Consider the following 14,015-nt stretch of genomic DNA (forward strand, 5'->3'; position numbering starts at 1 on the left):
AACCAAAATATTGCAGCTACATTGCGGCAACATTGTTGCAATGTTGTAATATTGCCGCAATATTGCTGCAATATTCTGTGTTTGCTGTGATCTGGATCATATATAGAAAATAAAAATAAAAAATTAGGAAGAAATAAAAATTTAAAAAAAATTAAGAAATAAGAATTAAAAAATAAAGAATTATAAAATCACGTAGAAAATAATAATAGGAAATATAAATAAAAATTTTCTGCGTCTATAATATGGATACTACTCTTTCATACCATCAGATATCATGTAAAAGGATGCCATTTGATTTCCATTGTTTGACAGAAAATTTCAGATGGCGTTATCAACGTTCGTGAAATTACACTTACGGGGTTTTCGAACTCAACCTCGCCACTTATTTCAACAGTTATTTTGATGCAAAAATTATACAAATCGTAGAAAAATATTAAAATATGGCGAAGGGAGGAAAAAGCAATCAAGGTGGATTTCAGCCGGTAAACTAATATGAAATATTAAAAGGAAAAAAATCAAATATATAAAATTGGTATCAAATTTTTCATATATTTATGATCTAATTTATTTTGTGTGGTGTTGTAGGATTCTGATGTTCATATTACTTACGAAGAGCAACAAAAAATTAATAAATTTGCAAGACAAAATGCAAAGTTGGAGGACTATAAAGAAGAGCTTAAAATTAAGCAGGTAATTTGATTGAAAGAATTAAAAAACTCAAATTAAATTCTTTGATTACACTGTTAATCATGCCTTATTTGGTCATACAAGATTTTAGATTAAATTCTAATATATATATATATATATATATATATTATATTTATATATATAACAATAATTAATTATTTAAAATTTTTAGAATGAATTGAAAAATTTGGAAGATGCTTCTGACGAATTGACTCTTATGGATGATGATGTAAAAATACCATATTATATTGGAGAAGTATTTGTTTATCAATGTCTCGAAAAGACACAGGTAATTATATATGTTATATAAAAGTACCAATTATAATTCTATATATCTGTGATAAGAAAAATGTTAAATATTTTACTTAAATTTCTTAAAAACTATACAACTTTTTATAACACTTTTTTGGTTTGATGTATTGTTATCTTTCTTTCTTATCGTTATGTTAGAATTATTATCAATAATCAATATTATTCAATATCAATATTAATATTAATAGTAATTTTTCTATTCTTAGAATTGTTTGGAAGATGCTAAGAATAAGAAAAAATCAGAAATTGCAAATTTGGAAAGCAAATGTACAGAGTTGAAGACTATCATGAGCGAATTAAAAACACAATTATATGCAAAGTTTGGTAGCCGTATAAATTTGGAATCAGAAGAATCCGATTAATCTTTTCAGTAATGAATTTATTATTATATATTTAATATAATATTAAAGAAATTATCTACATTGTATTATTATCATTTGCCATTGCAATTTCTATTAAAATTATTGATAAATAAATAAAGTTTAAGTTACATTGTTGTTACATTATCTAAATATGATGCAATTTCTCCTAAGAAATATCCTATTTCTGAATAAAATTTATTAGTGAATATCTCCTAAATAAATATTTTTGAAATATACAGCAAATATACAAATGTTATATATAAATATTTGTGCATGCATATATGCACACATATTGCAATTGATATACATACAATTTATAAAATATATACTGTTATTATTACTATGATGAAGAATAGCTTAGAGAAAAATTTTACATCAACATATCTATAAGTGCAAATATAATGCAATATGATAGAGCTTTTTAATTTAGCGTCTAAGATTCTTTTTTAGTTGATATATTTTAACACTATAATACTTTTGCATTATTTCACAATAATAGATTTTACAGGATTCCAAATCTGGTTAGTAATAAGACTAATCAGCATAATTAAAGTTGATTAACTGAAATTGCCAGTGAGGCTGAAGATTAAGTAACGTAAGCTAAATATTGCATAGGATGGAACTAAAGTTTGGATATTTGCCAAATTGCTCTTATTAGCAGTACAAACTTGATCGAAAATGTATTGGATGAAATTTTTTACTTTATTTTATATTTGACAAATAAATTGTTTAGAAGTTTTTTTTATAATAAATTAAGTATTATGCATTATCTGAAAGATTGTTAACCATATACAATATTGCAATAATAACAAGTTTAATTGTATGATAATGTTATGCTGATTATATAGAATCACATGATATTATAAATATTTTATTATATATTTAATAAGAAAATAAGTAAAAAAATATTTTTTTTTAATACTCGTTTTACTACTTTGTGTTTCCTTATTAATATTATTTTCTTACATGTATTAATAACTGCATCAAGACGTTATGTTATGTAAATTTAGAAAAAAAACGCGGCCTTTAAAAATTTGAAGAGCGCCGACAAATTATAATTTAATTATCCAGTAATCTATATTTATACATTTTTTCTATTAAACTCTATTTAAATTAAATCAAATGCATATAAGGAAGAAAGTAGAATAATAATCACAGATAATAATATATGGCCGTAGTGCATTTTATATTATATAAAAACTTTTTAATTATCTATTAGTATCTTTTTAGTCAGTTCATGAATGTACAATGAATACTCGAATTATTCCTGCACAGCATAGTCTTTTTTTGTCGTCTGGCTTGAGGTAAATTTAGTTTCACCTACCAGCTTCAATGCTCTCGGTACATTCTATCTAATGGTTGTCATTTGGTTGTTGTTTAAGGATAGTTCTAAACGTGTTGTGGTTTATATAAAATAATAATTATAATATTCATATATATATATTTATATATATTAAATTTTTTGTATGTATATGTACATATAAAAGATTAATATTTATATATATAATAATTTTAACATATTATAAATATAAAAGAAATTAAAAATTTCAGTGGTAAGTATATATATATACGCATATAAACAACACACAAAGTCTGAGGCATTATAAGTAAAAATCTAAATAAGTTTTTATAAAATATACTGAAGAGATTTTTTATTAAATATATACACATATTTATTAAAATGTATGTAAATTGTAAATCTAAAACACAAAAAAAGGAGAAAATATGAAAAGAGAGTATGTCTAATTGATTTTTAGTATTATGTATATTTCTGTAATATTTTTCAAGTATAATGATATCTTTTAAGGATTACATATAGATAATGGAGATAGCAAAGGAACTTGTATTAATCCTCCAGCAAAATAATAAATCTCATGTTGGATATGGATTACAAAAAGAATGTGAAGCTCTTGTAGGACACATCCTTCAAAATATGATCAGATCACAAATGCCTTCTTTGCATGCTGTAATGAAAAATGAAGAGGATTCTATTAGATATAGGGAACAAGGTACTTATATTTTTTCTAGATATATAATGTATAATAATGTGTATGTATAATATAATTACTGTTTTTTCTAGATATATATAATGTATAATAATGTGTATGTATAATTACTGTTTTTTAACTCCAAAACACATCAGGTAATCAACATTTTGTAATGGGCGATGATTTGGAAGCTATAGAATGTTATACTCTAAGTTTAGCATATGCTAACAATAATGAACTTATGGCTTATGCGCATGCAAATCGATCTGCTGCTTTATACAGGAAAAAATTGTATAAAGAATGTCTAATAGATATTGATGCAGCTTTACATCATGGATATCCAAAAGAGAAGCAGAAGAACTTGAAGGAAAGAGGAGATAAAGCAATAATTGAAATAAAAAAGTTGTTGCAAATAGATTCAGAGGGTATCAATATAGATCAAAATGATATGGATAAAACCTATCTACATGGTGAAAGTGTCAAAAAGTCTGATATGAAACCAAAAGAAAACGTTGAATATATTGAGAATAAAACAACAATAAAGAAAGATCAGTGGATTGATGTTTCCAAAAAACAAAATGCGATGGTTGAGGAAAATTACCTCTATTATACAACAAAAATCTTACCACAGAAACCGAGATATTTACAGAACGATGATTTTTCCAAGTTAACGTATGGTCCAAGTCAGGAAGTCCCTGCCATTAGTGATGGTGTGACAATATCTTTCTCTGAAAGATATGGTAGACATTACATAGCAACACGGGAATTTCAACCTGGTGATATAATCAGCATCGAGGATCCTTATGCACATGTAATCTATGAAGAACGGTGAGAAATAAACTTGAGCGGCATACTTATTTTTTTACTTATTGTAAGAATATTATACAGGGTGTATAAAAAGTACCGGAACGGTGAAATATCTCGAAAACTAAGCATTTCAGAAAAAAATGTTTCAGATAAAGGTTGTAGGATTTCAAAAAATCTATTTACTGACGCTATGAGTTTAACTTTGGGTGGCGTCGCCAAGGTCAGAGCAAGGTCACCTAGAATTTTTTAAATGGGATTCCCTATTTTTTATTGCATATTCTTGTAGCTTATCTCGAGAACTTTCCAAAACACTATAATTAAGTTAGTTTTCATTAAGTACTTTCTGAGTTATGAGGCTTGAAATTATTTCTTAATTTTACAAGATATTATTATTATTTACATAAACTGTAAAATATCTTGTAAAATATTCATTTTTCGATTACTTTACTTTAATACTTTTATGTACAAAATAATGAGAGGAATCAATTGGTGTAAAGAAAACACATAGTTGTTTCAAAGAAAAAAATATGTAATTATATATTTTTTATAAAATTATGTAAAATTAAGAAATGATTTCAAGCCTCATAACTCGGAAAGTACTTAATGAAAACTAACTTAATTATAGTGTTTTGAAAAGGTCTGAAGAAGGGCTACAAGAATATGCAATAAAAAATAGGGGGTCTCATTCAAAAAATTCTAGGTGACCTTGCTGATCTTGGCAACGCCGCCCAAGGTTAAACTCATAGCGCCAGTAAATAGATCTTTTGAAATCCTACAACTTTTATCTGAAACATTTTTTTCTGAAATGCTTAGTTTTCGAGATATTTCACTGTCCCGGTACTTTTTATACACCCTGTATATACATACATATATTAATACATATAAATATACATGTATTTTCGTATCTTCATTACTTGTTATAGATATTATACGCATTGCCACTATTGTCTATCGAAAAGCTACAATTTAATACCATGTGCAAAATGTCCAATAGCTCAATATTGTTCTGAAAAATGTAGGAAACTGGGATGGGAGGCGTGCCATAAAACAGAATGTCCAATTTTAAAATTATTAACCAATTTGCTTAATGTTGATAAAGATAAAATAAGAATGATTTCGAAGATTATACGATTGTTAATTGTAGTAACGGAAAATGGAATTAAAATTAAAGAATTGGAGCAGGATATGAAAATCGCGGAATCTAATCCAGGTACATGTCTGTAATATAAAAATTATTAGTATATGTGTAATTTAATCGTTATAATGGATTTTTTATTTTTTTTATTTTAGATAATAGAACAGCAGGATTTACAGATACTGCAATATTAGACAGTTTTAGCGCACGATCTGCATTGAGCCTGGCAACTAATATGACTACAAGACCGTTAATCGGAATTAGCGCATTTGCTTGTATTTCAGCTCTCGCGGTAATTCTTTTAGCTACGCAGACGAAATTTTTCTCTAAGAAATACGAGATCGATGACTTGAAGGATATCAGCGAGTTTTCCGAACTTAAATTCTGTGCCAGTATAATGTTTCGTGCCTGTGTAATAATGTCTTCTAATTGCTTTTCAGTAAGTGATATATTTTAATAATTATATTCTAACATACACATATTGGAAGTTTCCCAAGAGACATAGAAGTAGAAGACACAGTGTAACACTGTATTTTATACAAAGTTTTAATTTGTTTTAATTATGATACAGTGTCATACTGCTTGACATAAAAACTAAATACAAATGTGTTAATCTTCTACTATCAAATATTACAATAATATTTACAAAAATATATTTGAAATAAACTTAATTTTATTAGTGTAAATTATTAGAATTTAATTTTATAAGTATAGATTATTAGAATTCCTCTTTATTTTTTATTATTGTAATGACGATATATTTTATATATATTCTTTTTAAATGCTTTCTTTGTTTTATTGAAAAAAAATATGTATAAGTATTCGGGACAACAATACAGCAATACTTGTAATATTGATTATTAACAACAGTGAACATAAAGAATATAATGCATTCTGATAATATTTTCAGAAATTAATTCAATCATTCCAACAAAAATTTTATACAGTGTAATTTAATACATATTAGCTGGAAAACACCCATTTATACCTCATGTTATCACCTCAATATTAAGTTGTCAAAGCCACATATGTTTTTTTATACAGGGTGGCCCCGAACGTTTCAGCCACACTTTGAGATCTTATAGAATTTAATTCTGAACAAAAAATTTTCTATAAACATGGATTGAAAAATGCTTCCTTAAGAAGTTATCGCTCAAAACCTCTGATGAAGGAAGAACAAAAGATGAAAAGAAAATGAAACTAAATAAATTTCTTGAAAAAAACGATAAAAAATAAAAAATAAAAATCTTTTTCTTTTATGAAAATAAAATAAAAGTTAGTTAAAAAAAAATTTATTTTCATAAAAGAAAAAGATTTTTATTTTTAACGTTTTTTTCAAGAAATTTATTTAGCTTCATTTTCTTTTCAGCTTTTGCTCTTCCTTCATCAGAGGTTTTTGATCTATAAGATCTCAAAGTCTGGCTGAAACGTTCGGGGCCACCCTGTATATCCTATCTTTATGTCAGAATATATCTATATTACTTGGTAATGTATTATTTTTTTTGTAGATACAACAAGAACCAGGAATTGTATCAGGTTCAGGTTTGTATATAGCTCACAGTTTATACAATCACTCTTGTGCACCAAATACATTTCGACATTTCGAAGGACTTACAATGATTACGCGTGCTTTGACACCAATACGTGTCGGAGATCAGATATTCACGAGTTATGGTGGTGTGTACGCACACATGCCTCGATTCGAGAGAAAGCAGAAAATATTACAGGATTATTTCCTCGATTGTGATTGTCCAGCATGTGAAAACGATTGGCCAATGTATAATGAGGTTTTACATAATCATATTGGATCTATTTCCAAAAATAAGCAACTTGTGGAAAAGTTGAAGCCTTTCAAAGAAAGATTGCTCGCGAATATGTACGATATCGAGGCGGTAAAAGCAGTTTTAGATATATTATATAAGGAAGTTAATACACATCCATGTGAGGAGATACTCCATGCAGAGCAATATTTAAAAAGCTATTATTTGGGTAAATTTAAATAAACATTTTGCAATTGTATAGTGCTTTATGCTTAAACGCAGTCATCACACATATAGCTCTGCTTACTGCTTTAACATTGTTTGCTTTCCTTAATTAATATTTCTGGCATAATGTATCCTATTGCTTTGTTTCCTTTTATTGTAGCCTTATTGCAGCAATAAAATTCTTAACAGCTCTACTGAAATAATTTTTTAGAAGTGGTTATTTAATTTCTGCTTTAATTTGCAGCTTATTGCTATATGAAATGCTATTATAAATTATAAGTAAATCTATATGTAAGAAAAAAAAATTTTTTCTATATTTCAGATCCATGAAATGTCAAAAAATATGACATGTAATAGCTAATAAAAGCTACTACAATTTATTTAAAAAGAAGCAATTTTCTTTTAGAATATTATGTAAACAAGATACACTATATAGTATAATATACATATATGTATAATTACAAAATTAATGTATAGTTTATAGTTACAAAATTAATGTATGTATAGTTACAAAATTAAATATATACAATAATAACTCCCTCTTTATATGACTTAGGATTAGTAAGATTATATGTTTGTTTTTATTTATGCAATATATAATTAAGAGTCATTATTCAAAATTAGATCACAGATTAATAAACATGTTTTCATCATGGAATGAAGATACTATATCAGATGTACATGGTGACCAATAACTCTAATAATATAATTAATATTGTTAAACTTTAAATACAATCAATCTTTAATTGATAAATCCAGATTTACAATAATTTATGTAAAAATTTTTAAACTGATTTTATATAAGATTTCTCAAAATTGTTACATCTTATGTAAGTATATGCTGAGTAAATATTAAATTTAAAAAAATTTATATCTATATTTTTTTATTGACTTATATATAAGAATATATATAAGTTTTTAAGAAAATGAATAACGTATTCTAAATTATTTATTAATAATTCAATAAATCTTTTTTTTTAACTCAAACACTTAAACAGTTATGTCTAATGGCTACGTACAATATTGTTTCTTTAATATCTTAAATTACAAGAACTTGAATAATTTAATTTTTTCATATATGAAATTATTGAAAAATTATATGATAAACCTCATCTTAGTGTTCAAACATTACCAACACTTTGATTCTCTTGTGTGGCTAAAAATAACAAAATAATTTTATTCGTGTATGTTTTACTTATTAATTAAGCACATGAAGTTCCATAAAATGTTATTAAACTTAATACCTTTATATGAATATTCTAATGCAGTGGCTATTGTTCTCATATCACCTTCTATACTACGTGCCCAATTTTCTGCATCTCCAATCTCCTTTAAAGAGCTCGAAAAAGACTCTACTAAGTTCAACCACAATTGTGTTTGTTTAGCAAAATTGGTTGCGCTGTGTTGCAATTGCTTTGCTTCTGCATCTAATTTCTTTTGATTTAAATATGCTTGAGCCACTCTGTAACAATAAAAAATATTTTCTTCTTATATATATATATATTTATACTTATTATTGCATAGATTAAATTCTAAACAAAAGTTTGTTTACCCAACATTCAAATGATCAACAAGAGCTTGTGTCAAATTGCTTGCAGCCTGAACAGCTTCTTTTCGTTTTTGTTCTATTGAATTGTTGATACATTTTAATATAGATATAATAATAATAATTGTTTTTATCATAAAATTATCTTTGTTTTACCTTGTCTTTCTTTTCTCGCTACTTGCTTGTTTTGATGTTCTTTCACAATTGTCGATAACATTTTTGCTACTTTAATATTTCTTGCTACTGAAAATTAAATATACATTAAACATTTTATTATATATTGTTTTTTTTATTATAATAATTTAATATTTTTTAACTATAGTAATTATTCATTTAGTTTAACAATGTACTTTTATTTATATCAAGTTATGTGAATTAATTTTTAACATCTAAGATTTACACATAAAATTCAACAAAAATTAGAGTTACATAAATATCGAATTAAAATATTTAATTAAATTACATATTAAATAAATTAATATATTTATTATACTCATGTAATGTTCATACTATATGTTAAAACAAATTTGCGTATCCTCCTCTATACTTCAAACACATTTAGGCCGGGTCTACAATAGATAATTTTATCCTTAAGGCGCGTTCCAATAATTGCCAGTTAGCTTCTTCTTCTTCTTCTTTAAGTTTAAATGGCCACCTCCGAAAAATGATCGTGAGATTCAGGCCAACAACAGGTGTAGTTATGATAAACTGAAGGTGGTAATATTAAAGTATAATGGTATTAAATCTGCAATTTACAGGATTTTAGGAAGGAAAGGAGAGCACATATAAGTCCAGGGGAAGGTTCCGCCAGTAGTTCTCGAATTTTGTAAGGTTGTGTCAAGCTCTTGAATCTTCTAAATTGATTGAGGAGGAGAGTCCTTTGTGTGCTGAATAGAGGACAGCTCCAAAAAATGTGGTCTGCGTCTTGATACCGGAATCCACACTGGCAAGATGGATCTGCAACCAGATTACAGCGGTGTAAGCTGTAGTTGAGTGCGTAGTGGCCACTTCTTAACCTGCAGCAGGTAACAATGCTCTCTCTGTCGAGTTTGAGTTTGTGGAACCAAGGTTTCAGTGTGATTTCATTGAAGGTTGCAAAGAAAGACACTCCTTTGTTTTTCCCCTGGATTTTAAGAAGTCTGGAAGAGGATTCGATGTATCTTCTTCGTGGAATAGAGAAGAAGTCTGAATGTGGGAGTTTCTTGTCCGTTAGCTTTCCTGCTGAGACGGCCTTTTTCGCTAAAAAATCTGCAGTTTCGTTCCCAAGAATGCCTGAGTGAGCCGGGATCCATATGATAATGGCTTCTAAACCGTTAAGTTTTATTTCGTAGAGCTTTTGCTTTATGGAAAAAATGATATAGTTATAGGAATGAGCCATGTTAATGGAGAGAAGGGCGTCTGAGACGCTTTTGGAGTCCGTAAAGATGACTGATTTAGAAATTGAATTTGAATGAATGTGTTCAAGTGTGTGAAGAATGGCAAGGGCTTCAGCAGAGAAGATGGAGGAGTAGGGCTGCACTCTGTACATTAGTTGGAGATGAGGTGACGGAGAGTAGATGGCAAATCCTACGTAATCCTCGGGGTTATTTTTGGAAGCGTCTGTGTAAAAACAGGTGTGAAAATGGATAAAAGCGTTATAGATGTCCATAAAGATGAGTTGCGGTACAGAGGCGTTTTTAATGTTTTCTGATTCTATTGGAGAAGTGATGATGACAGGAGGAAAGAATGTCAGTGCGTCGTAATTTGTAGAATAGAGTGCCGGGAAGTCGAATTTTTTGATATGAGTTTTCATGGGGAGAAATTTATTGAATGTTTTGAAGAGTAAAAATTTTTCCGAGGGGTTGGTTTTGCGGGTTTTACGTGAATACCAAAGGAGTCCAAAAAGTTTATCAATAAGGGGATGAGAATCCAGGGCAAAGATTTTGAGAATGTATCTGGAGGTTAAGTATTCAAATCTAAATCTTAAAGGACCTTCCCCGCCTTCCGCGAGGACCACATTAGTTGGCGTAGTTTTGCGCAAGCCTAGGCATGCTCTAAGCGAACGGAGTTGTATGCTTTCGAGGTGACGCAAGGAGGAAAAGCTGTTATATGGAAAGGAGAGGCAGGCGTATTCCATGGATCCTCTGATCAAGGATTTATATATGAGTAGGAGGGAGAGGGGAGACCCTCCCCACCATGTACCTCTCAACATGTTGATGATGTTTAGGAGTTTCGAGCAGCGAGTAGTAAGCATCTGTATGTGCTGGTTACCAAGGAGGCGGTAATCCAGGATAACTCCAAGGAATTTGTGAGTGTCTGATGATTGAATAACGGTGTTGCAAAGGTTAATGGAGAAACTGCAAGGATTGATCGTTTCTTGGTAAAAAACTATGAGGGAAGTCTTTGCGGGAGAGACATTAAGACCTCTGGAGGAGAGGTATTTAGAGGCTTGATTCGCCGAGCTTTCCAACGCCACCAGGGCCTTGTCGATGTGACGAGAGCTGACAAAGATAACGATGTCGTCTGCAAATTGAATCAGTTCGCATTCTTTACCTATATGTTTATGGAGTTTTGAAACATAGATGTTAAAAAGGATAGGGCTAAGAATTGAGCCTTGGGGGACACCTTTGTAGGTGTAACGAGTATCAGATACTTCTCCGTTGTAAACGAATTGGAGATTTCGAGAATGAGTAAGGGAATAAATGAAGTGACACAAGACTGGAGGCATGCCAAGGTCGATAAGATCTGAGATGAGGATGGACGGAATGACGTCGTCGAAAGCATTGGAAAGATCGAGGAAAAGACAGGCAGTGGAAGTGCCTCTGATGAAGCTGGTCAACATCAGAAGTTCGTTAAGTTTTCTCATTTCGTTTTCTCTGCATTTACTGAAGTTGCCGCTTTTTTAATTATTGTAATTATGGCCGGGGATCATCACAAAGTTACACGCGAGGACAGAACATCTATAAAATCACGCAAATCAAGACCAAAAAAAAGGAAGCAATCTTTTAATTCGAAAACCGCAGAGACCGATGAGAATAGTTTCAGTGCGTCTCGAAAGAAAATGAAGCTTGGTGAAGAAGTGACCGTGCCGCTTGATTATTTGGTCGAATACAGAATTTTGAATTTTGTACAAGTATTTTCGGCTCTTTCACAGTTCGTAAAGTGCAAAACATGTGATGGTGATATTAAATTTGCACCAACAGATACACGAGGACTAGGCTTCAAAATTGCGGTAATGTGTGATAAGTGTGAGCAGCGAAACATTTCTTCGTGCACGTATATCAACCATTCATACGAAGTAAATAGAAGATTTATTTTTACAATGAGAATGCTCGGCTTAGGACAAGCGGGTTGTGCTAAATTTTGTAGACTTATGGATATGCCATTATTTTTACATCACAGTACTTATGATAAAATCATGGATCACATATGTACTACTGTCAAAACTGTTTTCGACTCTTTCACAAAATTAGCTGCGAAGCAAGAAATAGAGAAAACTGATGGACCAAATAAAAATCATTTAACAGTATCTGGTCATGGCACATGGAAGAAACGCGGATTTACTTCACTGTTCGGAGTTTCTTCCTTGATTGGATATTATATTGGCAAGATTTTAGATATCGAAGTAAAAAGTTCATACTGCAAAATGTGTGAATTGTGATCAAAAAAATTAGATACAGCTGAGTATGAAGAATGGAAGAAAGATCATGAATCTTCATGTACAACCAATCACCTTGGTTCATCAGGAAAAATGGAAGTCGATGGCATTACAGAAATGTTCAAACGTTCCGAAAATTTGCACGGAGTCAAATACATAAATTATATTGGAGACGGCGATTCCAAAACTTTTAGTGCAATTCTCAAAGCATCACCTTACGGAGAAATCGGTGTAATAAAAAAAGAATGTGTAGGACACGTTCAAAAACGAATGGGCACTCGGTTGTGCGAGTGTAAAAAGAAAAATAAGGGGCTTGGAGGCAAGGGAAAATTGACCGGAAAAATGATTAATAAATTGGCAGTATATTATGGCTTAGCGATTCGTCGTCACGCAGATTCGGCCGAAGCAATGGAAAGTGCGATTTGGGCAACATATAATCATTACAGCTCTACCGATGAAGCTTCGCATCACGAAAAATGCCCGCCCGGAAGTGACTCGTGGTGTGAGTGGCAGAGAGCTTACGCAGCGCTGCCCAAAGATAAAAAGAACGAGATCGCAGATTTCAAGCACACGTATGAGCCTCTTCCTCCAGATGTTTTGGAAACTATCAAGCCCATCTACGTGGATTTTTCAAAAAGAGAATTGCTTGATAGATGTGTTGGCGGATTCACGCAGAACAATAACGAAAGTTATAATCAATTCATCTGGAAAATCAGCCCGAAGAGTCTTCCAGGCGGTGCACTGCCTGTTAAAATTGCAGCATACACATCTGCCTGTATTTTTAACGAGGGTAACGTAGCCCTTCTGAAGATTTTTGAGACATTAGGCGTGCCCTGTGGCCGAAATGCCCACGAATATGTTACAAAAGAAGATGAGATCCGTGTTATGATTGCCGAGCAGCGCGCACAAGCAGCTACTAGAGAGCAAAGGATGGCTCGAAGACAACATCAACTCGACGTTCTGGAGGTGGCTGAAGATGAAGGGACCCTTTATGGCCCTGGAATAGATGACTCTATGTAAGTTAAAAAAAATTAGTTTTAACTATGAAAAACGTAGATTTGAAACTTTAAACGCGATTATCTCGAAACTATGTTTTTTTAAAAATACGGTTGCGGTGACCAAAGTTTCTTAAAAACTATTGCACCAATTGAATTCAAATTTTATGTGCTTATTACAATAGGCAGGGCCTGGACGAAGGATTTTTTATTTCGATTAAACATTTTTTTTTATTGCAAAATAACCAAAATCAATTCACCTCGAAAAATTGACTTTTTCGTAAAATTGTTATTTTTGTAAAAATCAAAATTTTACCAAACCCTTCGTTCAGGCCCTTCGTATTGCAATATACTAATGCAATATTCTCTTATTTTGATTTCAGATAAGCCGTTCCGAAGATATCTTGGTCACCGCAAGTGATGTAAAAAAACGGACGTTGTAAGTGAAGAGTCATATTTCCTTTATTTTTTAATATTTTTTTATAAAAAAATTTGGACTGTACCACAAAATATGTACTTTTTGATAGTGTTTTATAAATTTTAATAAATACTTATTAAAAC

The 14,015-nt window shown here is 30.3% G+C and overlaps 3 protein-coding genes across 8 annotated transcripts; 2 read left to right on the forward strand and 1 right to left on the reverse strand.

Moving 5' to 3' along the window:
- The first annotated feature begins 298 nt into the window (after window positions 1–298).
- LOC112637143 (prefoldin subunit 4) lies at window positions 299–1,388 on the forward strand. The gene is made up of 4 exons (XM_025406154.1): window positions 299–482; window positions 586–690; window positions 860–976; window positions 1,206–1,388. The coding sequence occupies exons 1-4, from the start codon at window positions 441–443 to the stop codon at window positions 1,359–1,361; spliced, it is 420 nt and encodes a 139-aa protein (XP_025261939.1). The 5' UTR covers window positions 299–440; the 3' UTR covers window positions 1,362–1,388.
- A 1,513-nt stretch (window positions 1,389–2,901) lies between these two features.
- LOC105255962 (SET and MYND domain-containing protein 4) lies at window positions 2,902–7,662 on the forward strand. 2 transcript variants are annotated; one of them, XM_025406156.1, is made up of 7 exons: window positions 2,902–2,914; window positions 3,169–3,370; window positions 3,505–4,177; window positions 5,080–5,366; window positions 5,447–5,730; window positions 6,800–7,280; window positions 7,599–7,662. In XM_025406156.1, the coding sequence occupies exons 2-7, from the start codon at window positions 3,184–3,186 to the stop codon at window positions 7,604–7,606; spliced, it is 1,920 nt and encodes a 639-aa protein (XP_025261941.1). In that variant the 5' UTR covers window positions 2,902–2,914; window positions 3,169–3,183; the 3' UTR covers window positions 7,607–7,662. The 2 variants fall into 2 exon arrangements, with proteins under 2 accessions (XP_025261941.1, XP_019884562.1); XM_020029003.2 differs by lacking the exon at window positions 7,599–7,662 and having other exon boundaries at window positions 6,800–7,334.
- Window positions 7,281–9,919, reverse strand: LOC105255963 (biogenesis of lysosome-related organelles complex 1 subunit 1). Of its 5 annotated transcripts, none has more exons than XM_025406158.1 (6): window positions 9,286–9,919; window positions 8,979–9,065; window positions 8,829–8,901; window positions 8,521–8,738; window positions 8,385–8,432; window positions 7,281–7,467 (listed from the first exon to the last, which is right to left on the reverse strand). In XM_025406158.1, the coding sequence occupies exons 1-5, from the start codon at window positions 9,317–9,319 to the stop codon at window positions 8,398–8,400; spliced, it is 447 nt and encodes a 148-aa protein (XP_025261943.1). In that variant the 5' UTR covers window positions 9,320–9,919; the 3' UTR covers window positions 7,281–7,467; window positions 8,385–8,397. The 5 variants fall into 5 exon arrangements, with proteins under 5 accessions (XP_025261943.1, XP_025261946.1, XP_025261944.1 ...); XM_025406161.1 differs by having other exon boundaries at window positions 7,316–7,470; window positions 8,979–9,062; window positions 9,333–9,919; XM_025406159.1 differs by having other exon boundaries at window positions 7,316–7,470; window positions 9,316–9,919.
- Window positions 9,920–14,015: the final 4,096 nt, after the last annotated feature.

Source organism: Camponotus floridanus, unplaced genomic scaffold (assembly GCF_003227725.1).
Source record: "Camponotus floridanus strain SB8 unplaced genomic scaffold, Cflo_v7.5 scaffold134, whole genome shotgun sequence".
Taxonomy (NCBI): Eukaryota; Metazoa; Arthropoda; class Insecta; order Hymenoptera; family Formicidae; genus Camponotus; species Camponotus floridanus.

Excerpts from the sequence above, each read along its gene's own strand:
- LOC112637143 (XM_025406154.1), top strand. The coding sequence starts at position 441 with ATGGCGAAGGGAGGAAAAAGCAATCAAGGTGGATTTCAGCCG. Across the intron at positions 691-859 it reads AAGAGCTTAAAATTAAGCAG|AATGAATTGAAAAATTTGGA; the intron begins GTAATTTGATTG and ends TAAAATTTTTAG. Across the intron at positions 977-1,205 it reads AATGTCTCGAAAAGACACAG|AATTGTTTGGAAGATGCTAA; the intron begins GTAATTATATAT and ends TTCTATTCTTAG.
- LOC105255962 (XM_020029003.2), top strand. The coding sequence starts at position 3,184 with ATGGAGATAGCAAAGGAACTTGTATTAATCCTCCAGCAAAATAATAAA. Across the intron at positions 3,371-3,504 it reads TATTAGATATAGGGAACAAG|GTAATCAACATTTTGTAATG; the intron begins GTACTTATATTT and ends AAAACACATCAG. Across the intron at positions 4,178-5,079 it reads CATGTAATCTATGAAGAACG|ATATTATACGCATTGCCACT; the intron begins GTGAGAAATAAA and ends TACTTGTTATAG.
- LOC105255963 (XM_025406158.1), bottom strand. The coding sequence starts at position 9,319 with ATGAGTATAATAAATATATTAATTTATTTAATAT. Across the intron at positions 8,902-8,978 it reads AGCGAGAAAAGAAAGACAAG|AACAAAAACGAAAAGAAGCT; the intron begins GTAAAACAAAGA and ends ACAATTCAATAG. Across the intron at positions 8,433-8,520 it reads ATTAGAATATTCATATAAAG|CCACACAAGAGAATCAAAGT; the intron begins GTATTAAGTTTA and ends TGTTATTTTTAG.